The sequence below is a fragment of the Rhopalosiphum maidis genome, chromosome 1, assembly GCF_003676215.2.
Source record: "Rhopalosiphum maidis isolate BTI-1 chromosome 1, ASM367621v3, whole genome shotgun sequence".
In the NCBI taxonomy this organism is placed as follows: Eukaryota; Metazoa; Arthropoda; class Insecta; order Hemiptera; family Aphididae; genus Rhopalosiphum; species Rhopalosiphum maidis.
In genome coordinates, this window is record NC_040877.1 from 29,088,662 (window position 1) to 29,108,697 (window position 20,036).

The following is a 20,036-nucleotide window of genomic DNA, read 5'->3' on the forward strand; positions in this document are numbered from 1 at the left end:
ATTGATAAAAAATTACAACTTCGAAAGAATAGGGATATATGAGATGGATGATCTAACATGGGAAATTCAGTATAGAATCCTCAGTTATTATATAGTCAATTTATTCATACTTACACGGGTGATTATGGTTGATAGTTACTAGAGTAAATAATGATAACTCAATAAATATAATATCTTATGTACATATTTGAATCTTGTTGGCAAATCTCATGTTAGGTCTCAACTCAATGATCGTATGAGAGCCAAATATTGCCATACGGGATAGGGTTCCATTTAAAACAAAGTATATGTTTATTATTTCATTAAATAGTATAATATTAAAAAACTAGCCAACAAATAAGTAAACATCAAATTAGGAAAATAAAATACAATCAATGACTTAAAATTATGTACGAAACAAAAATTAAAAAAAAATGTTCTAACTATAAAATAAAAGGAATAAAACACACATAAAAGTTATAGTTTCAACCACAGAATATATATAAATATATAATAATAATAATTTTAACTATAGAACTTATGATTTATTACTAAAACAATATTACTATGTATGTCGACACGAAAAAATGTCCACTGGAAAGTTGTTATTATTCTAGGCCAAAGAAACGACGGTCAGAAAGGATTGACTAGGTTGACCTTTTCAAAATATCATTGTACATTACACTGGGTCTACCGCAACGTGTATTTTATACTAGACAATTATATAGTTAATATTATAATTATTTTAGTTACTAAATGAAAAAGTTATGAACATTAAACAATTTAATCTAGAAATCATAATAAATTGGGCATGCACGATGGCCGTTGCAACGACATGCGAGTCATTATTCGTTACGTCGTCGTTGCGGCATCATACGAAAAACTCAGTCTTGTTGCTCAGCTCGTACTCGATCTCCTCGTTCTTGTACATCTCCAAAAGCTAAAATGTACAGATCGAATATCTAAGATTATATGAAAAGACAACAATAATAAGTCGAGTTTAAACCGGGTAACATTAAAACGTACATTGTTTATTTCTTTAACCAACTCTTGCTTTTGCTTCTCATGTTTCGCCTGCAACTTGTCCTTATCTTTAGCTTGTTTAATCTACAACATTGGAGTCGAAGTGTAATATTAACATTAAAACTCAAACGCACTGTTTAAAATTCACTTTGTACTCATTCCTCATGGAAAATCTAGCCAAATGTTTTTACCTGAGCATATTTTCTCTCATCCATGAATTTTTTAGTGTTGTTCTGTTTCTTTTCTCTTAATCGCCTGTCCTTGTCACCTTTTGTCTTCAACGTCTTATCGTTCATCACCTCTTTCATCACTTCGACAGATACCTTTGCCTGTCTGGTGTTCATCTCTTTTAAATCTCTATAAGCAATAAAATGTCCGTTAAGTTTAATCGCAATATGTGTTTAGTACCGCTGTGTGTAAATTAAAACATACTTTTCGTGTCGAACTTCTAACTGCTTCATTTGTGCAGCTTGGAGGTTCTCCATAAGTTTTAAAAGGGCATCCTGCTGTTCAGTAGCTTGTTGTTTTTGTAATGCCCATTTCTCTCGCCTATGACGTTCAACCATTTCAGACCACTGAGTCATTTGCTCAGTCACCAATTTTTTAACACCGCCATCATTGATTACTTCAGTTTTGCTAAAATATCATGTTAAGAAATAAAAAAAAAGGTCTAATTTAATATTATAATTATACTCACTCTTTGCCTTTAACAGCTTTTTCCACAGAGGTACATTGGTGTTTTTGTATAGCAGACTTTTCCTTAGCTTGTCGCTTGCGTAAAGTCTCTAATTCTTTTTCTTGCTTTCGTCTTGCTTTTTGAAATCCTTTGTCATTTCTCAGGTACTCGAGGTTTATATTTTCGAATTTCAGTTCTTCCTCTGCAACAAAATAGTATTAATCAAGTTTAGATATTTTAAATTAGAACAGGTTGAAGCAATTTTATCACGTTAAGAAGAGAGGTGATGTCACGGAGCCAGTTAGAGTGATTATAGAAATTAATGTAAAAATAAAAATAAGAAGACTGAAAAATTAGATAAATAGACAGAATAGAGAATGACATGAAAAAAGCTAGTGAGTAAAGAATAGATGAGGGGGGGAGCCTATGAAGGGTGATAAATATTATATGTCTATATAGTTGGGAACAAAACAAAAAATATTTTATATTTCAATATTTACCTTTCTTTGGTTCATCAGACTTTTTATTTTTGCTCCCCTTTTTACCAGTCTTCTCGCCTTCTCCTGCATTACCAGCTAAAATATCTTTGGTATTAATATCGGTTTCTTCGATACCCATAGCCTTCATCTGTTGCGCACGTTTTTCTTGTGCTGACAAAAATGCTCTTGGATCAGATAAAGCAGCCATGAAATCTATATTTACATACAAAAAAACATTTAGCAATTCATAAAAATTATAGCAGTATCTATTGAACAAGAAATAGCTGTGACAATTAACTTTATCATATTTGTTACAGATATTTTTCAATTTAAAAAAAAAAAAAAAATAGAAAACAATATGTTATACATATATGATAAAAATCAAAACGATTAATTATATAGGTATATTTATTATCCAATCATGCCTAATAAAGAAAATTTAACCTTCTAAGGTATAATACAAAAAAAATATTTATTAACTTGTCTATGTTAAACTTTAAGACTGTATTATAAAAGGTTTAAATATTTAAGGGGCTAAAAATTAAAATTAGTGAAAAATAAAGGGATCGACTCGATATTGATCTGATGAGTAAAAAAGATTAAATATTTAATTATTTTTTGCGTCATGTACATTATGCAATAAACTAGAGTGACCATATTTAAAAAAATATAAATTAAGACAAAATAATATCCGATTTTGTCAGTATCTCTTAAAGACGGAAATTCAACTTTTAAGTTGCGAGTAGATAGTACCTTCTTTTATTACATTTACATTTTTTTTTAAATTTAATATTTTAGTATTTTAATTTTATAAAACAAGAATGTTAAAATATTGCGTTAAAGAATATTGTAACAATAATAAGAAAATGAAAACAAAAATAAACGATTTCAAAATCAAATTTATTTTTATTAATAGAAAAATGATTGGATCACGAATCACGATAGCCGTTCGAGTCTTGACATAGAGTTATATATAACCTACGTATTTTCATCGATGTCGATTCTCGTGATATTATTTATACTTGTAATACTATATAAGTATAACCATATATTATATTATATTATACTAATATAATTGTATTCGACAAATTTATTTAATTTAAAAATAAAATATATATATATACAGTATGATCACGATTTTAAGAACTACTAAAATATCTCAGCTGGAAGACCGCAGATTGAAATGGGGTTTATGAGAGGTGAAAGAGAATACCTAATTACACATTTTGAAAAATAAATTTTTTTTAAGCTTTTCGGTACGCACATGTTCAATAAAACTTACGTTATTTTAAAGACTTACCTATTTTTTCTTATTACGAAATTGACCATGTTAAAGTAAGTTCAAATTTAAATTTATGCATAAATTAGTATTAAAAAACAAAATATAAGCAACATGTAACATTCTAAGATAGAATTCAAATCAAAGCAGCAACTGCGACTGCATTTTTAAGGTGACTTGAATGTTGAACCATGTTTAGAACATAAGGGAGAAAACTGAATAATTCATAAGATAAATTTATTTAATAAATTATATTATATTCAAATTTGCTTAGTATGCTTTAGTAGCATAGACTGTAAATATTCTTTTAAATAAAAATAAAAAAACAATTATATTTTGTGTTATCATTACTATTTACTACTACTACTACTATTATTATTATTTTAACTATTTTGTTATTGATTTAATTAATTCAGTTAACGAAATACAATAATCATAATCATTATTATTTGGACTTAATTTATTAATTATAAAGGTAATAAATTCAAATTTTATTAAAAACGAATTATGCATAAATCCAAATTTGAGCTTACTCTAACATAGTCAATTTTTAAAATAGAAAAAAATAGCCACTTAAAAAAAAGTAAGTGGTATCGCGTATGAGCGTAACGAAAGGGTTAAAATTGTATTTGGATACACTTTCACTTTCCTAAAACCCTATTTCAATCCAAAATCATGCAGTTAGTGGTACCTGGAATCGTAATCAACACTATAAATTTGTATGATCACCTTACGATAAAACACAGACGGTTATTGCTAGAATGTTAGAAAACATAGATAAAAAGGTTCTCTATTTTAAAAGAAAATAAATGTATGAAACCCCGATATTTGAGAAATACACGGTCTAGTCTAGATCTAACTTTTTAAGCTTATAATAAATGACCATTTTGAAAATAAATGACAATCAGCCGGATTGTATGTATTAAGAATAATGAAGTAAAAATATGTTTCAAAAACTCTAGGTACCTATATTTTTCTTGGGTTTTTTTTAAAAAAAAAAATTTACTCTTCGTAAGTGAATTGTATTTGAATTAATTAATTCATTCGCATGATAAATGGAGAAAAAAATGATTAGGTTTAGATTTGCATCATCGGATATTCGTAAATTAACACAATATATTCATAAAAGATAAGAATTAAAATATTTAATTACACTCTTGAAACAATTTTATAGATTTTAAATCTATTATTTATTATTTTGTAAAAATGTCCTACCGGTATATCCCTTCGAAACTTGGCGGTATAAAAGTGCCTTTTTTTTGTTGTAAGTATTTTTTAATGTCACGCGACGATCGTTACACACTTTTGCGAAAACGCGGCCAACTGTTGCTACGATTTTAATAGCAGTTACCGGAACTTCTCGATTTTTATAATAATTTGAACGTAGGTATAATATTATATACGGCACCGGGCAAGTTACGTGTAATAGTTATCATAATTCAAAATAATAATTATATTAATGTACCTAACACGTCGTAATAATAATTCGTGAGAGTGGTGGTGATGGTGGTTGTGGAGTGTAATAGGACATGGGTGCACAGTTTCTAAACGGCTTCAATCGGAAATATTATATTATCGCTGTCCCCACCGACAAACGGTATCGCGGAACAGGTTTTCAAAGTACTAAGGATTAATTCAATTTTTATTATGGATGTCCGCGTTCAGGATCTATTCTCGACTGTAATGTGGTCGCTTTTTGCGCGCAATTTTTTTCGTAATGAAACTCGTTCACGCGTTGCATTTCCCATCCCAGAAACAAGTTCACAATTAATTAGGTTCTTACTTTTTAATATTACTAGGCGTTTAGGCATGCTATTTTTTTACAGTCTCAAAACCTACTGAAAAGTTTAAAGTATATTATAACTTTTTTTTAAAATTATTTTAACAATTAGGTTTTCTAAAGTTGATTTATTTTTTTAAAATTATTTAGATACAATATTCAATTAATAAAGAGTATATATTTTTGTTAACTATTTAAAAAAAAATATGATAGTTTCCCATTGGAAAAAAAATTACAACTTAATAACATATTAACGCACCTTCAAAACCATCAGGAACATAAATTTTCAATTCAATGTTACAGAATAACATAGGAAGAGCCATTGGGAAATTGGCTTCTGATCTTAATGATATATGTCTATAGCCAGCTTGTAGACCATCCAAAGGCAAAATTCTTTGTCCCAATAGTTTTCCATTTTCTTCATACACACCAATCCTCAATACTGCTAAATCTGGTAACACTACCTAAAGTACAATATTACAGAAATTAATATATTATATACACTTGATGATCAAATATTTTAAGCATAAATTACATTTAAAAGTAATACTATACACTATGTACAGAACATAATAAAAAAATGCGAATTACCTTTCTAAATAAAAATGGTTCTTCATTGTACACTGGATTTAAACCATTGCTAGGTACCATCCGGGTACGGAATTCTTTACGGATAGTATCTGTAGGAAGGCCATACATATCAACTTCAACATAAGTACCAACCTTCTTATCAGACAAAAATTGGCCAGCAATCACTTGAACAGAACACTGGGCAGCAATCACCCCATCTACAGGGGATTCTGCAAATGGGTCAAAGCTTCGGTCTGCTCTGCGCATGAAATCTGGTTTCAATAAGTATCCACAGTTACCATTGTATTCAAATTTTCCCTGATTAAGCTGCATAGGCAAGTCAGCAGTTTGAAAATTTAATGATACCATTTGACAACCAGCGTTCCAAAATACCTACAAATTAATATTATTTTAATATTAAAATGATAAATAATTTGTTAAAATTGAAAGTAGAAATACATGTTCTTGATATTAATAAATTATTGAACAATTATTATTATAATAACAATTTTATAATTTTACTTGTGGCATATAGTTTGAAGAATCAGCACGGGTTCCTTTTGGATAGATACGGCTCATCTGTCTTTTATTGTAGTTTACAAATTCAATTGCTTGAGATTTTAAATACCCAAGTCCAGTGTTTTCAGCAAAGGAACTCATATTATGATGAATATTCTTTTCTAATAAATATATAAAAAATATTTATACATGGTAATTAATTAAAGAAACATTACATTATCAAACTTACTTTCAGCTACATCAAATCCCTGAAATTTGATAGGCTGTGCATAATTAACCATCGAAGATAACCACGGATGTACATTTGTAGTTGATCCAGTATATTGTATAGGCGGTGGTGCCTCGGCACCTTCAGTACCTGTTCCCACATCAGGTACTTCAACCTTGTGAGAAAAAATAAAACAATTATTTTCATTTCAGTAGAAGTAATGTATGCGATATGCATATTTGACTTGAATTATGTTTATTATTTTATCAATAAGAAAAAAAATATAGAAGTATTAATTTACCTATAATTGTAAGAATATAAGTATCAAAAACATAATGATAAGTAGAGGACATAAATTTTCATTAAATTAACATTGTTTCATACAGTCATACCAAAACCCACACTTAAATAATCTAATGTTTTTCTGACATATGAAATCTAAGTATAATATTAAGACAAATGGTGAAACCCCATTTTTAGACAAACAAACTCAAGAAAAGTGATGGACACACTATCACCCTAAATAATAACTTTTAAAGATCTTATGAATGGCATAATATAGAAAATTTAAACCTACTTCGAGGTGAATTAAACATTTTATAAATTCAGTAATATATTGTTATGAAATCACGTGATAGATAATTATCAGTAATAAGACAAGTATTAAGTAATAATTATAAAAGGTAAGTTAAAGAAGTATGTAATATCTAATATTATTTGATGTTTTGTATTACCTTTTTTTCTTCAGGTGGATTTGAAGTCACTGCAGTTGCATCCTCTTTTTCTTCATCCTCAATGACAAACTGACCTTTCCTAAACAGCTCTAACTCACTTTTTTCAACTTCTGGTTTTAACCGTTTATTCTTTATCATAATTTTCCTTTTAAGCATTGACGGAGGAGGTAATGCCACTCCTGGATCACACTTAAAATATAAATTATTAAAACAATATTGATAAGCATTAAAACAACAATTATTAACTTACTGGAAAATCAGGTAGGCATTCTCTCATTAATAAATCTCCAAGAATTTCATCACAATATTTGGCAAGTTTGTATTGTTGACTTTTACAACAATGATTCTCAAATGATAAAATAATTGGAAAGTCAGATGTTACAAATGCTGTGTCTCGGATAGCATAGATTACATCCTAAATTTAGTCAAACAAATACCTTTTATTATTTAAAATTAAGTAGTTATAAACATATAAGATGATGTTCATAACATAGTTATTGTTATTATTCTCAACTTCAATATATAAATAGAATTTAAGTTATTCTTGAAAAAAAAATAAAATAGTATGATCAATACTTCAATCTTTTAAAAATTCAAGAAATCAAAATGATTATTCAGTATTTAACAATAAAAAAAGAAAAGACAGCAAACACTTATACATTGTTTAAAATATTTTACTAAAATGTTAATCTAATTTTAAACAAAAGTAACAAACATTTTTTTTTTTTGGAGCTAATGACAACAATTTTTTTTAAATACTATTTTTAATGATTAAAAAAAATTGTAATTACAATTTTTAAATTAAATTTGTATCAGATCATTATTTTTAGAATATTTAATTTAAGTACTTATTTACATTGTTTTAAACATAGTCAAAATAAATACAATTTATAAGTGTTTTTATTATACATATTAAATTCTAATGGTCAAGATTGTTATGAAAATAAACTGCTCTTCTTGGAAAATATAATGAACATAAAATTACTAAAAAATAATAGTCATACCTTAAATAGAATATCTGTACACATGGCTTTCCCGTGGGTAATAATAGGTTCTTCTTCTTCGCCTTTACCATCCCAACAATCGAGTTCAACACATCTATAGGTTTTCAAGGTAGGTTTTAAAAAATAAAAATTAATTTGAATGAAAAAAGAAGTTTTAATTTTATTAAAATAACCTTACCTGCATCCAGCTAAAAGTGTCTGACGATACATTTCAACACTAGACTTGCCACCAAATTGTCGTCCAGATAAATATGTGTTATGAGATGAATTAATATAATAATGAGCTAAAGGTTGATCCATATCCATGTAGAAATCTAATCGATCCAAAAAAACTGGTGCATTTTCATCAGACATTAGGTATCTAATGAGACCTTCTTTTGATAATTGCTCTAAAAAAATTATTAGTATTATTATTATCATACTGGCCTTAATTAAATATTAAGTTATTAATTCATATATTGACTGTAACCATATAAACACAATTACAAAAACTCAAAATCATTTATGATTTTTGATATTAGTATTATGTAGTAATATAAATCAGAATATGGATGTTGATTTAGATCTCAAAATATTTGGTAATAATTTTGCACAGAAATATTATACAACACTCAGTAAATGTCCACATAATTTAAGTAAATATTATGAAAAAAACTCAATATTTGTGCATCACAAAGTGACTAATGAAACTCAATTTGTGGTTGGCCAAAAAAACATACACAATTGTGTGGTCCATCTGGGCTATAAAGGATGTAATATCAATATACTTTCAGTTAACACTCAAAAGCTCTATAACTATATAGTAATAGTTATTAATGGTGACTTGACTAAACACAATAATGATCAGAGAAATTTTTCACAAACAATTGTTCTGGATCGTAATATCAGAGATGAATGTATAATAAAAAATGATACACTTGTTTATTTAGATCACAGAGCAGAGCTCAATATAGACAACAAAAAGGTAACAATAAGCACAAGAAAATCGCAAAACCAATCATTTAATAGAAAAATGCATTCATTAAATCAATATGATAAAATAATGTATCCACCTAGAAGTAATCAGTTATTTTTGTCCGGTATACCAGTCAATACAAAACCTCAGGACCTGAGTCAGTTTTTTGAACAGTATGGTCAATTATACAGTTTGAGGATCATGACAAGAAATGTGAACTACGGTTTTATAACATATGCTACATCCGAGTCCACACATGCAGTATTACAAAACCGTCCAATAACATACCCAAATAAAACTGGAGTGTGGTTAGTCGTCAAAGAGAAAAAAAAGACATACCAATACAAGGAAAACAGATATCTTCCAAATAGTCATCAGCTGTTTGTAGGCGATATTCCAGTTGACGTGACATCTGATGAATTGAAACAATTTTTTAGTGCGTGGGGTGAAGTAGTGAATGCACGAGTTATAACCACAGAGAAAAGCCTAGAACCTAATACAGATGTTGTGCCAGGATTTGTGACGTTTATGACAGAAGACAGTGCAAAAAAAGTGTTAAAGAATCAACCAATTATGTTTCCTGATCAAAATGGTGTAGTACTAAAGGTAACGGAAAAAATAAGTAGAGTACAGAAAAAGAAAAGTATTGTACATGATGAATATCAAAAAAATGTAAATGATGATAGTTCATTATTTGTATGTTTTTAAATAACTTCATCAATCTTACAAAACATGATGTACCTAAACAATAAAATAAACTTATAATATTTATCTATTAACCAAGATAAATTTAAAAAAGCTATTTTTATGTTATCATGGAATAATCCAATCCTTGGCGCCAACCTAAGTGACCTACTACCATGATAAAATTCATCAAAATGTTTTCAACCAATTTATTTAAACTGTTATATTATTTAATAATTTTTATATTTTTATGGTTCTTTCAATTAAATTGTTTTAAAGTAATAGTAATAATAAAATAATACATAGACATAAAAATATAAACCAATCAGCTGAATTGACTTTAATTTTAACATTCAATAATAATAATAATCTCAGATTAAATAATTAAAAAAATTGTAAGTAATAAACTTTAGGTCTCCCAACAGTAGATTGTAATTATATTTTTAGTTCATTACTTAGTTTCGAAATATATATTATACAGAGTGATTCTTTAATCAAACAACACTCATTATTTCAAAAACTATTAACGTTTCAATGATATATCGTGATATAAAAATCAAAAACCAGACAAGTAGTTTATGATTTAAAAGTGGAATATTAGACCAACATTTTGTAGGATATCCTTGTACCTCTCCATTACACTCGCCTAAATTTTGATTTTTTTTATACATCAAAATAATACCAACAATATTTAACTTCAGAATATGATACTGAAATTGTATGTTGTCATTAAAAATATTATAATAACAAAAATATTTTTAAAACAACATTAATAGATTTCTAAATAATGAGTGTTTGATAAAAGAATTGCCTGTATATATGTATTATTAATATGTTATAGGTTGCTAAAATTTAAAGTTTTTCAAAATGGGTAGTTCCATGAAAAGTTTGGAAACTCTTCTGAACTATTGTTAATTTGAATTAAATATTTAGTTTAAAAATGTTTACTTTCATTCTTCACTTCTTCAGATGGTTCATAGTCGTTGATAATTTCAATTGCTCTCTTTTCATCATACAGAGGATACAAAATCTCGTTTAAACGAGGATCACGCTGTTTCTCATTTAGGAATGTGATAAATTGATCCAAACTGATATTTTCAGCTTTTCCTTGAGTGCTAAAACACAAAATATTGTTATGTATGTAGTACTGGAAAACAGATAAAAGATAGTACTTAGAATGTTTAATTTGTTTATAAAACATTTTTATTGAAATATCTAAATTAAGAATCTCAACTAATCTGGTGCTAAAATGATACTTTTAAAAAGCTTCTTATAATTGTAAGTAACCTTATTAATATATTAAATGCAAAATATACTTAATGTACTCATTAGAAAATACAAGTCAAATTTATTTTTAAGTTCCTTGCAGTTTTTAAGGTTACACTGATATGATTTTATATTAAATTAATAATACATTAAGTATTGAAGCGAAAAAAAAAATCAAGGATAGAAGCAAATTTTTTATATATTTTGGTACTGCAATAATCGTATAATTAATTACTCACATTGACTGGAAAAGTTCTTCGATATCATTTCTAGGGCATATCTTGTGATAAAGTTCATAGAATTTATCAAATGTAAAATCTGATGGTTCAATAGTATCATTCTGAAATAATAACAAAATTATACAAATATAATTTTTTTTTATTCAATTTTTTAATCTTTTATACTTTTCCACTAGGCAAGTTGAGATCAGCCAAACACTGGTAAACCATTTTTTCAGTTTTACCTGAAGCAAATGTTCTAGCGATTACTTTTACAGGAACTTTACCTTTTGGATCCACCAACATGCCTAATCGCATCCAACTATAATATATTAATAACAATTAATGACACAAAATACATTTATTTTATACAAAAAATGTATATTATATTTTATAATAAGATAAATTATTATAAACTCACTGTTTCATAAGATTGGTCCGTACACAAACATTGTTCATTTTGTTGTTATGCGTAATTTTACGAAGGCCTTCTTGCCATTGCTTTAATGAAACAAAATATACATAAAAATGTAGTATTTATTTAATAGTTAAAATAAAACTGATGTATAAAATGAGTTAAATGCAAATTTGAATAATTTAAATTTTATATTAAAATTTTAAAATTATTAAAAAAATAATATCATTATTATCTATAAACAACAAGTTAATTTACAGCTAGCAATTAAAGATTAATAATACCTACACTAAAACCAATTTTAATTGTATTTATTATAAAATTTATTTTAAATTGGAAAATTGTTGCTTATTTTGCTTTATTACTTATATCATTAATGTTTTTTTTTAATTTAATAATAAAAATAAAATAATTGTTATTAAGGATTTCTTAAGTAATGGTGATATACATAAAAATCATAAATCAGAAGATTGGTATTCAAATAAAATAACAAATTTTGCAATTTTTATTATTTAATTTTAAGTTAGGCTTTTTGGCAATATTTTTGTATACAAGAAAAATGACATAATACATTGAATAATTAACCAAAAATATATTTCAAATATAGTATAAATATATTATTTATACTAAGCAAAACATTAATAAAATGTAGGTACTTCATTAAACTTAAGTTTAGTTATATTAAGTATAGTAGATAAAAATTTAATATTATACTTGTGATTTATTTATTGTTTCCCTGTGGAATTTATAACTGTTACTTGAACATGGATGATTGCAAACCAAATACATGAAAATGAAACATGTAAGAAATAAAAAAGTATCTTGTATCCCGTTAAAATTATTTTGTAAGGTGAATGCTGTAACCAATTTATTAAATTAAAATCTATTGCTTTTTGTGGATAAAAAGCCTATTAAGTTAATGATTAGCAAATAATTGTATTAACATTTTTTAGTTACTATTTATTAACAAAGAATATAGAAGAATAAGCTCTAATATACGTTAAAAGTTACTAATATAAACAATTTAATTTAAATATTAGTTTTAAAAATATGGGTAATCTATTTAAAAATCAAGATATTGATAAACATACAACTTTTTTCAAAGAATTTGTATAGATTTGGTTCAGTAATATAATGTAACTTTTAGTGTTTTCATTACACTATAGTTTTAAATTATATTAACTTATAATATCTAAGGTGTGTAGGAAGGTATTAGATAATAGAATAATTTTAATAATTTTGAATAATTTAATATTAATACATAATATTATGAATTAAATCATTTTAAGCGATGTAATTATTTAGTATTGTTTACTTTAGCTGTAGCAGCATCTGGACAAATAACATGCTGATAATTTATGTTGATGTAATCCGTGTTGCTGCATATAGTTAGGGATTTCTCTTCCAAGGTATCACCATGTTTATTTATCAACTGCTGTTGTTGTCGGGTATCCTGGAAAAGCAATATTAATATTTTACATTAAGTATGGATTTCCACACCTGCATTATAATATTATCTCAGTCTACAAAAGTATGACATAGACATTTTTCGTTCAGCAAAATCAATTTTGTGTAGTTTGCTTTAATATTCAAGTACATTTAAGTAATAAAAAACTTATAGATAATTATTTATGCTTGTTACGAGTATTTTTATACCTCAATATTTTACATACTCATGATTTACTTAAAAATTAAAATATCATACAAACATAGATAAAGTTCTAACCATTAAGTTTGATATAAGGTCAATTCATACTTTAAAGCTGATAACATAAATTTGCTATATTGTAGTTTTGTAAAATGAAGAAAATATAATATATGGGCATAACGTCTTTTTATAAAATATTTCAAAACTGGGTTAAGTATAAAAGTGAAAAATTGTAGTCTCATAATGTCATATTTTAAAGTTGATAATTTTTTTTCAAAAACACTTACTTTGGGTAATCCTCCAGAGCGTATGTCACTGACCTGGCACAACTCAATGACGTCCCCATCCTAAAAATAGAAGAACATATTTAAATAGATCTAAATTACAATTATAAATATATTATTAACGATAATGAACAAAAAAAAAAAAAACATATAAAACTAGGTAAATGTTTGATGTAATTTAAACCAGTGTATCTAATGAAAAAATTAACTTTTAAGGAAAATATTACGTTCAAAAATTAAGAAAAATTATTCAAATGGATTAAAAAAAAGTATTTATAATAAAATAAAAATTGAGTATTCGTTATTTTAAAATAGCACTTACTCGATTTTCACTTTTCCAATAGATGAAGAATCCATATTCATCAACCTTGAATGTACAGCCATATTCGATTTCCACATTATCTTTTTCTTCAGACCAGCGGTCGAACACACAACCTTGTAACAACACTTCCGGAACTGGGATCTGCCAATTGAATTCAAATTTCTTTGTCATTGCGACCGATTGGCCGTTAAGTTCACGTTGTGTTCATGGACTATTGAAACAAACAAGTGAGTAATTAATCAGAATCAATTACAATTAAAAACAAATTTAATGGGTTTTTAAGTAGCAAATTAAAGAGCAATTAAGGTTGAAATGAATTTTTGGATGCAATGCATTTTATATCGTACCTATTATTATTATTATGTAATGATTTAATTAAAATTAATAAATTAATTAATACTGAGACATACTAGACATAACAGAATTTTACTTTTTTATACCGTAAGACTAAAATGAGATGGATATAATAGATTATGTAAGTGGCTAAGTAAGTAGTTATAAGTTATTATAACCAGATTAATTATAACTTATAAGTAAACTGCTAATATTTTATGAATAACTAATAAGTTATCATTATTAATAAGCTTGTGAAAATAAAACTTAAAAGTATATGCATATACATATATTAAGGTATATACAAATACAAATATTAAATTTAATTCTGTACATAAAATTGAACGGATAAGGGTATATTTTATTTTACATGTGATTTTAATAATTGTTAGATTTTACAGACCAACCATTACTGATAGTACTTATATTATAATAATAAGTGTCTAGATTTAAGAGTAAAGTATTTGTTAAGCACCATATGTAGTATAATTTTACAAGTGATTTTCGACAAAATACAGTTGAGCTTTACATTTCAAACTTATTGGTACCAAAATGGCTTTTAAGATTAACCAAAAAATAAATAAAATTAAAAGACCTAGTATGAAAACGGTTAGCCTAATCCCAAATTTTGAGTAAGCAAAATATAAACTTATAGTTGAATAGGTAGGTACTATTACGACACAACTATAAACTAATAACACTGGTCGAATCAAAAGAGGTATAAGGACAAGCGGGTATCCGTGGTGTTCCACCTGTCTGACGAATAGGTCGGGAACGATCAACCAATGGTCATCATACATCGTCGACGAGACGAGAAAACCTACGAGATGGTACCGGGCAAATTCGTTCGACTTGTACCTAAGTAATATTACTCACGTATGTATTAATTTTCCCTCGGAAACGACCGTTACCTACTGCCGTCGATACAATCAATTAGGTACGGACTGTGACCATGCCCATCTTGCCTGTCACCCGGGATATCTCAGATATCTGACGGTTGTAATGGCGAGCGGACGTCTACTGTCGGGTCCGTCGGCGAACACCACCATCGCCGGCACGGCAACCGTCATTCGGCGGCGGCGACTCCGGTGGTCACACGGCACTAAGACGTCGGTGATAATGTCTTACATTTACGTTGCCGTCAATCCGTAACGACAGTTTCGACGGTCTGTATCGGATCGGTATGCCCGTGGGGTCGTCCGACAAACCGCGACGAGCGCAACGGATCGGCGACAGTAGTTCAAATAATTGACAGTTTGCGAGGGAGAAATAAAAAAAACAAACCGAACGTGAACGAGCGGAGTGGACAATAATTCAAAAACAAAATCTCATCGAATCAAAATAATAACAAACTACTGTCCGTCACCGATTAGCCGCGGCTGTTATCGATCTTATCAGTGATTATACCGTGCAATCAGTGGTCGTCCGTCGCCGGAGGTCGCGCGCTGTTTTTCACTTTTGCGAACCACTGTCACGCGTCTCGGCAGTGCACCGGCAGCGGCGGCGGGCGGTCATCGGAATAAAATACTAAAATAGGTAGGCACTCGTAAAACGTTGGAACACTTAGAATCGTATTTTTGCAATGAAAAATATGTCGTAAATTGTCATGGCTCGTTGTTCGTTAGAAACACGTTAATGTTATATTTTTGCCCGTTGGAATTGAATTTTCATTCAATTATAAATTATAACATTATTAATATTAGGTACCTACTTTGGAACCGTTTGAAATATATCATAATATGTTATTATACATCGTAACAAATGCGCTCGGTAAACGTAATTTTATGGAAATTATTCAATTGGAAACATAATATACGTATGATGTATATTGATGCGGAACAGTAATATACCTCCTACTGAACGATATTTGTACGGAATCGTATTTACTCAAAAACTTAGTAACGTGGAAAATATTTCGTTGGAAATATGTATTATTAGGATATAAATATATATGGTATAGACGGTTCCGAACAAATAGGTACTTTTCCGAAATTAAGTTTCAATTAAATGATATTTTCCAACGGTTTGATTTACAAACATTTTGGAATAAATAAATTTCCAACTAAATACGTTTCTGAGTAAATAAATTTCTAAATGAATACGGTTCTATAATGAGTGCTAGATTAACATAGGTATTCAATTCAGACAATAATATTTTACAAATTATTTATTATAATTTAATAATACATAGTAATAATATGAAATAAAAAAAATATAGCCTCCATATGGAAACCATGTAATATGTATATTATAATTTATAATTATGTTATTTTTTGTATTCTGTGTACACAGTTCGATCGTTTTATGTTTATATTGTATTATTTATTATTATTATAGAATAAATAAACATCAAGTCTATATTTTCTGGAATTCAGATTGTCTATCGTACAGGTTATGGCGTATAGTATTATTATGTATTAGTATATTATACTATTGAGCGGGATAACTATACAGTATATTATATAATATAAATATATAATATGTGTACGATGTTCCTTTTTTTTATCTACCCGATTCTTAATATAAAGTACGGATTTTCACGATTTTAAATGGGTATTTGAGCCTTAATGTAATATTATAATATTATATATACCTACCTACTGCACTGCAGACTACTTATCAAAATTAGTTTTAGTGAATACAGTTTGACGAGGATAAGACATTTTGCATATAGATATATAAACCTAGTCATAACCTTATGCTGCCATTTAGTCCCAATGCACATTTTTTGTCACGCTCTTGCTATTTTAGAAAAAAAATAGAACTTAAAACTAATCGTTTTTTAAAGTGATGTTATTATAATATATTTAGGAAACTACCTACGACTAACACGTTTTTGTGGATATTACTCCTTAACGGCATTTCCCCCCTCACTGCCCGCGAACAAAATTATTTAATTAATGAAAAGTCCATACTCAACCATTGATATCTATGATATAAAAATTAAAATAAATACGCCAATTCCTGCCAAACAGAACTTAACGTGAGCTAAACAAATGCTATTAGTGCCACCGATTAAAATCATAAAACAAAACACATATATATATATATGTACCTATACCTATTGCAGTCTAATAAGAAAATCTCCACTACATAAACGAAATCTTTGATCTCAACTGGATCGGGATTGTATTGATCAAATTATGTCATAAACGTCTAAATCCAATTGGATTATAATCATTATTTGAAACAATTAAAGCAATAGGTACTTAAGAAAACGGAACCAACACGGTTAACGAAACCATTACAAAACTCCCCAATAGTCATCAAAAATTAAATACTATTAAGAGTTTTGTGATAGTAACAAACTATTTATAGTTATCAAATAAATAATAATACCACAACGATTATATTATACCGATGGAACGATGCGTCTGGATAGGACCAATACATTTTAATAAGAAAAATAAAACTATTATAATATTAAAAACGTAGCGTGATGTTATCAGTAGTATTTTCTATTCTGCGCGGAAAAAACATTTAAATATATTATATTATATAGGTTTTTATAATTATAATTAAAAAACGCATTTTTAACGATATTGGTAACGGATATGGTGTATTCTTCTGTTGCTGGGGGTAACTGGCGACTATAGGTACTATAACGCTAAATTAAGTTAACATTAACTTCATCTTTGTTATAGTTTAGTTTCTATGGCAATTGCATAGGTTGGAAAAACTTTTTTCAGAACAAAAATTCGTATCCATCCAAAAAACATATATATATATATATATATACATATTATGTTAAAATTATTAACGAATAATACCCAGCTTATGAATTCACTTGTAAAAACTCTATTGCGCTTAGAATAAACTAAATACCATCTCAGTAAATACACAAAGATTAAAAAGTCATGATCAAGTTTTTAAAAGAATCAAGTGGAATTGTGTACTACATACCTACCGATTAAAAGAAAATAAATGACATCGGATTGTTTAGATTGTTATCAAAACTGTACATCCCACTACGCGAGATGTTTGGAAGAGAACGCAAAACGCTCATTCACAGAACATCCAGAACACCGCAACTTCTATTTTTTGTTAATTTGGAACACCAAAACAATATAGATACATTCATGCTTAAATGTCTATGCTATGTCATAAAATATTCAAAAAAATTGAATTTCAAAATATTATTTAACTGCAGTCACACACACAAGCACAATCGTATACACGAGCGAGTATACACCTTGTCTGTAATATTTTTTTCTCATTACTACTTTAAGTACCTGTTATTTGCCGTGTAGAGGTGTATATAATACCTATATATTATAACATATACTATAAAATATAAATTATAGTATTGTCGCAATCCATTGTCCTCATTTTTACCTACACTATAGTACATACAGATATACTCATAGATATATTCTCTTCCGCGCTAGTTCTCATCATAACTATTCATATTTCATACCCACCGTGTAGTTGAACCACACAATAGTACAAAATAATATAATAATAATATGTAAACGTGTAAAACAGTTATCGTGTAGGTGTACATCGTGTGCAAAGAACATTTAAAATATCTATAAGAGGAGCATTAAATAAATAAAAATAGTTACATAAAAAATTGATGAGAATAATTATAAAGTTATTCGAAAAGTAGAACAAAATATGTCTCAAAAAGATTTATTAAATCAAAAATGTCAATATAAAAATTACAAAATTGAATCCAGTGGCGTTTAATTAAAAATTTATATAAAATAAGCTAAACGTTTTTCATATTTTACAGTAAAATAATTTATTTTTCTACAAATTCACAGACATATTAATACAATATTATATACACATTATCTGTATGTAAATGTATAAGTGTTATCAGGCGGTACTGACGAAAGTCTTCCCATTTCGACCGAATAAGTTAAGTAAACATATTTAGAAATCAAACTTACTTATTATACTATATTGGCATATTTGTATACTGTATAGATTGAAAATAAGTTTCTTTTTAATAAAAAAAAAATACAATAATATTATTTAATTGATAAATTAAACATATAAATTGTTTTAAACTCATATGTCCAGATTTTTGGACATCATTTTTGGAATTAATGGTGGATATAAGTATCTCCGCCATTAATTTCCCCATCAATTTTCTTCTATGCAAGTATCCTGTACATATTACATTTACGTTTATTTTATTATAGGTTATAGTTACTTATAGTTACTTATACTAATAGTTATTTATGGCTGTTATGCGTTGTTTTTTTTTTATATATATAAATATGTAAATATAATATGTTATACGCATGGTCTTTTAATGATTATAAAAAATCATTATATAATAATATGGACGAAGAGAAAATAATTGATAAAATGAAGTTTAAATAAAAATGAAAAATACTTGTTTCTTTACTTTTAAGGTTAATTTTAGATTCTGAGTAAAGCAATAAACGTGTATTAATTATTTTTTTTTTTTTTGACATTCATAAAAATAAATAAATAAATGGTAATTTTCAAATATCTATTGATAGCTTAAAAAGATTTAAAATATTTTGAAAATGATATTATGTGAAGAAAATGTTAACATAATCATTTGGTCAAAATTTCAAGTATCTATATTTCACAGTTACAATTAAATACATTACAATAACCATAAAAAAACCAATAAATGTTTTTTAGAATACTTGTTTTTTCAGATTATTTTGAAAAATACT

At 27.3% G+C, this 20,036-nt stretch overlaps 1 protein-coding gene across 6 annotated transcripts in view; it reads right to left on the reverse strand.

The window, feature by feature from the left end:
- Window positions 1–353: 353 nt before the first annotated feature.
- Window positions 354–20,036, reverse strand: part of LOC113560564 (1-phosphatidylinositol 4,5-bisphosphate phosphodiesterase) — a 56,082-nt gene continuing 36,399 nt past the window's right edge. For 2 of the 6 annotated variants that reach the window (XM_026966510.1, XM_026966513.1), the window contains exons 2-22: window positions 14,044–14,254; window positions 13,725–13,784; window positions 13,105–13,242; window positions 11,796–11,875; window positions 11,561–11,696; window positions 11,396–11,496; window positions 10,839–11,005; window positions 8,430–8,640; window positions 8,252–8,345; window positions 7,498–7,662; window positions 7,248–7,436; window positions 6,535–6,688; window positions 6,309–6,466; window positions 5,808–6,179; window positions 5,476–5,680; window positions 2,179–2,370; window positions 1,700–1,880; window positions 1,435–1,638; window positions 1,194–1,359; window positions 1,006–1,086; window positions 864–941 (exon numbers count right to left, since the gene is read on the reverse strand). In XM_026966510.1, coding sequence (XP_026822311.1) covers window positions 864–941; window positions 1,006–1,086; window positions 1,194–1,359; window positions 1,435–1,638; window positions 1,700–1,880; window positions 2,179–2,370; window positions 5,476–5,680; window positions 5,808–6,179; window positions 6,309–6,466; window positions 6,535–6,688; window positions 7,248–7,436; window positions 7,498–7,662; window positions 8,252–8,345; window positions 8,430–8,640; window positions 10,839–11,005; window positions 11,396–11,496; window positions 11,561–11,696; window positions 11,796–11,875; window positions 13,105–13,242; window positions 13,725–13,784; window positions 14,044–14,214 — 3,303 coding nt within the window. In that variant the 5' untranslated portion in view covers window positions 14,215–14,254. Of the gene's footprint in view, window positions 942–1,005; window positions 1,087–1,193; window positions 1,360–1,434; window positions 1,639–1,699; window positions 1,881–2,178; window positions 2,371–5,475; window positions 5,681–5,807; window positions 6,180–6,308; window positions 6,467–6,534; window positions 6,689–7,247; window positions 7,437–7,497; window positions 7,663–8,251; window positions 8,346–8,429; window positions 8,641–10,838; window positions 11,006–11,395; window positions 11,497–11,560; window positions 11,697–11,795; window positions 11,876–13,104; window positions 13,243–13,724; window positions 13,785–14,043; window positions 14,255–15,252; window positions 15,737–20,036 lie in introns of those variants that run through there. The other 4 variants (XM_026966512.1, XM_026966509.1, XM_026966511.1 and 1 more) reach the window with 4 other exon arrangements.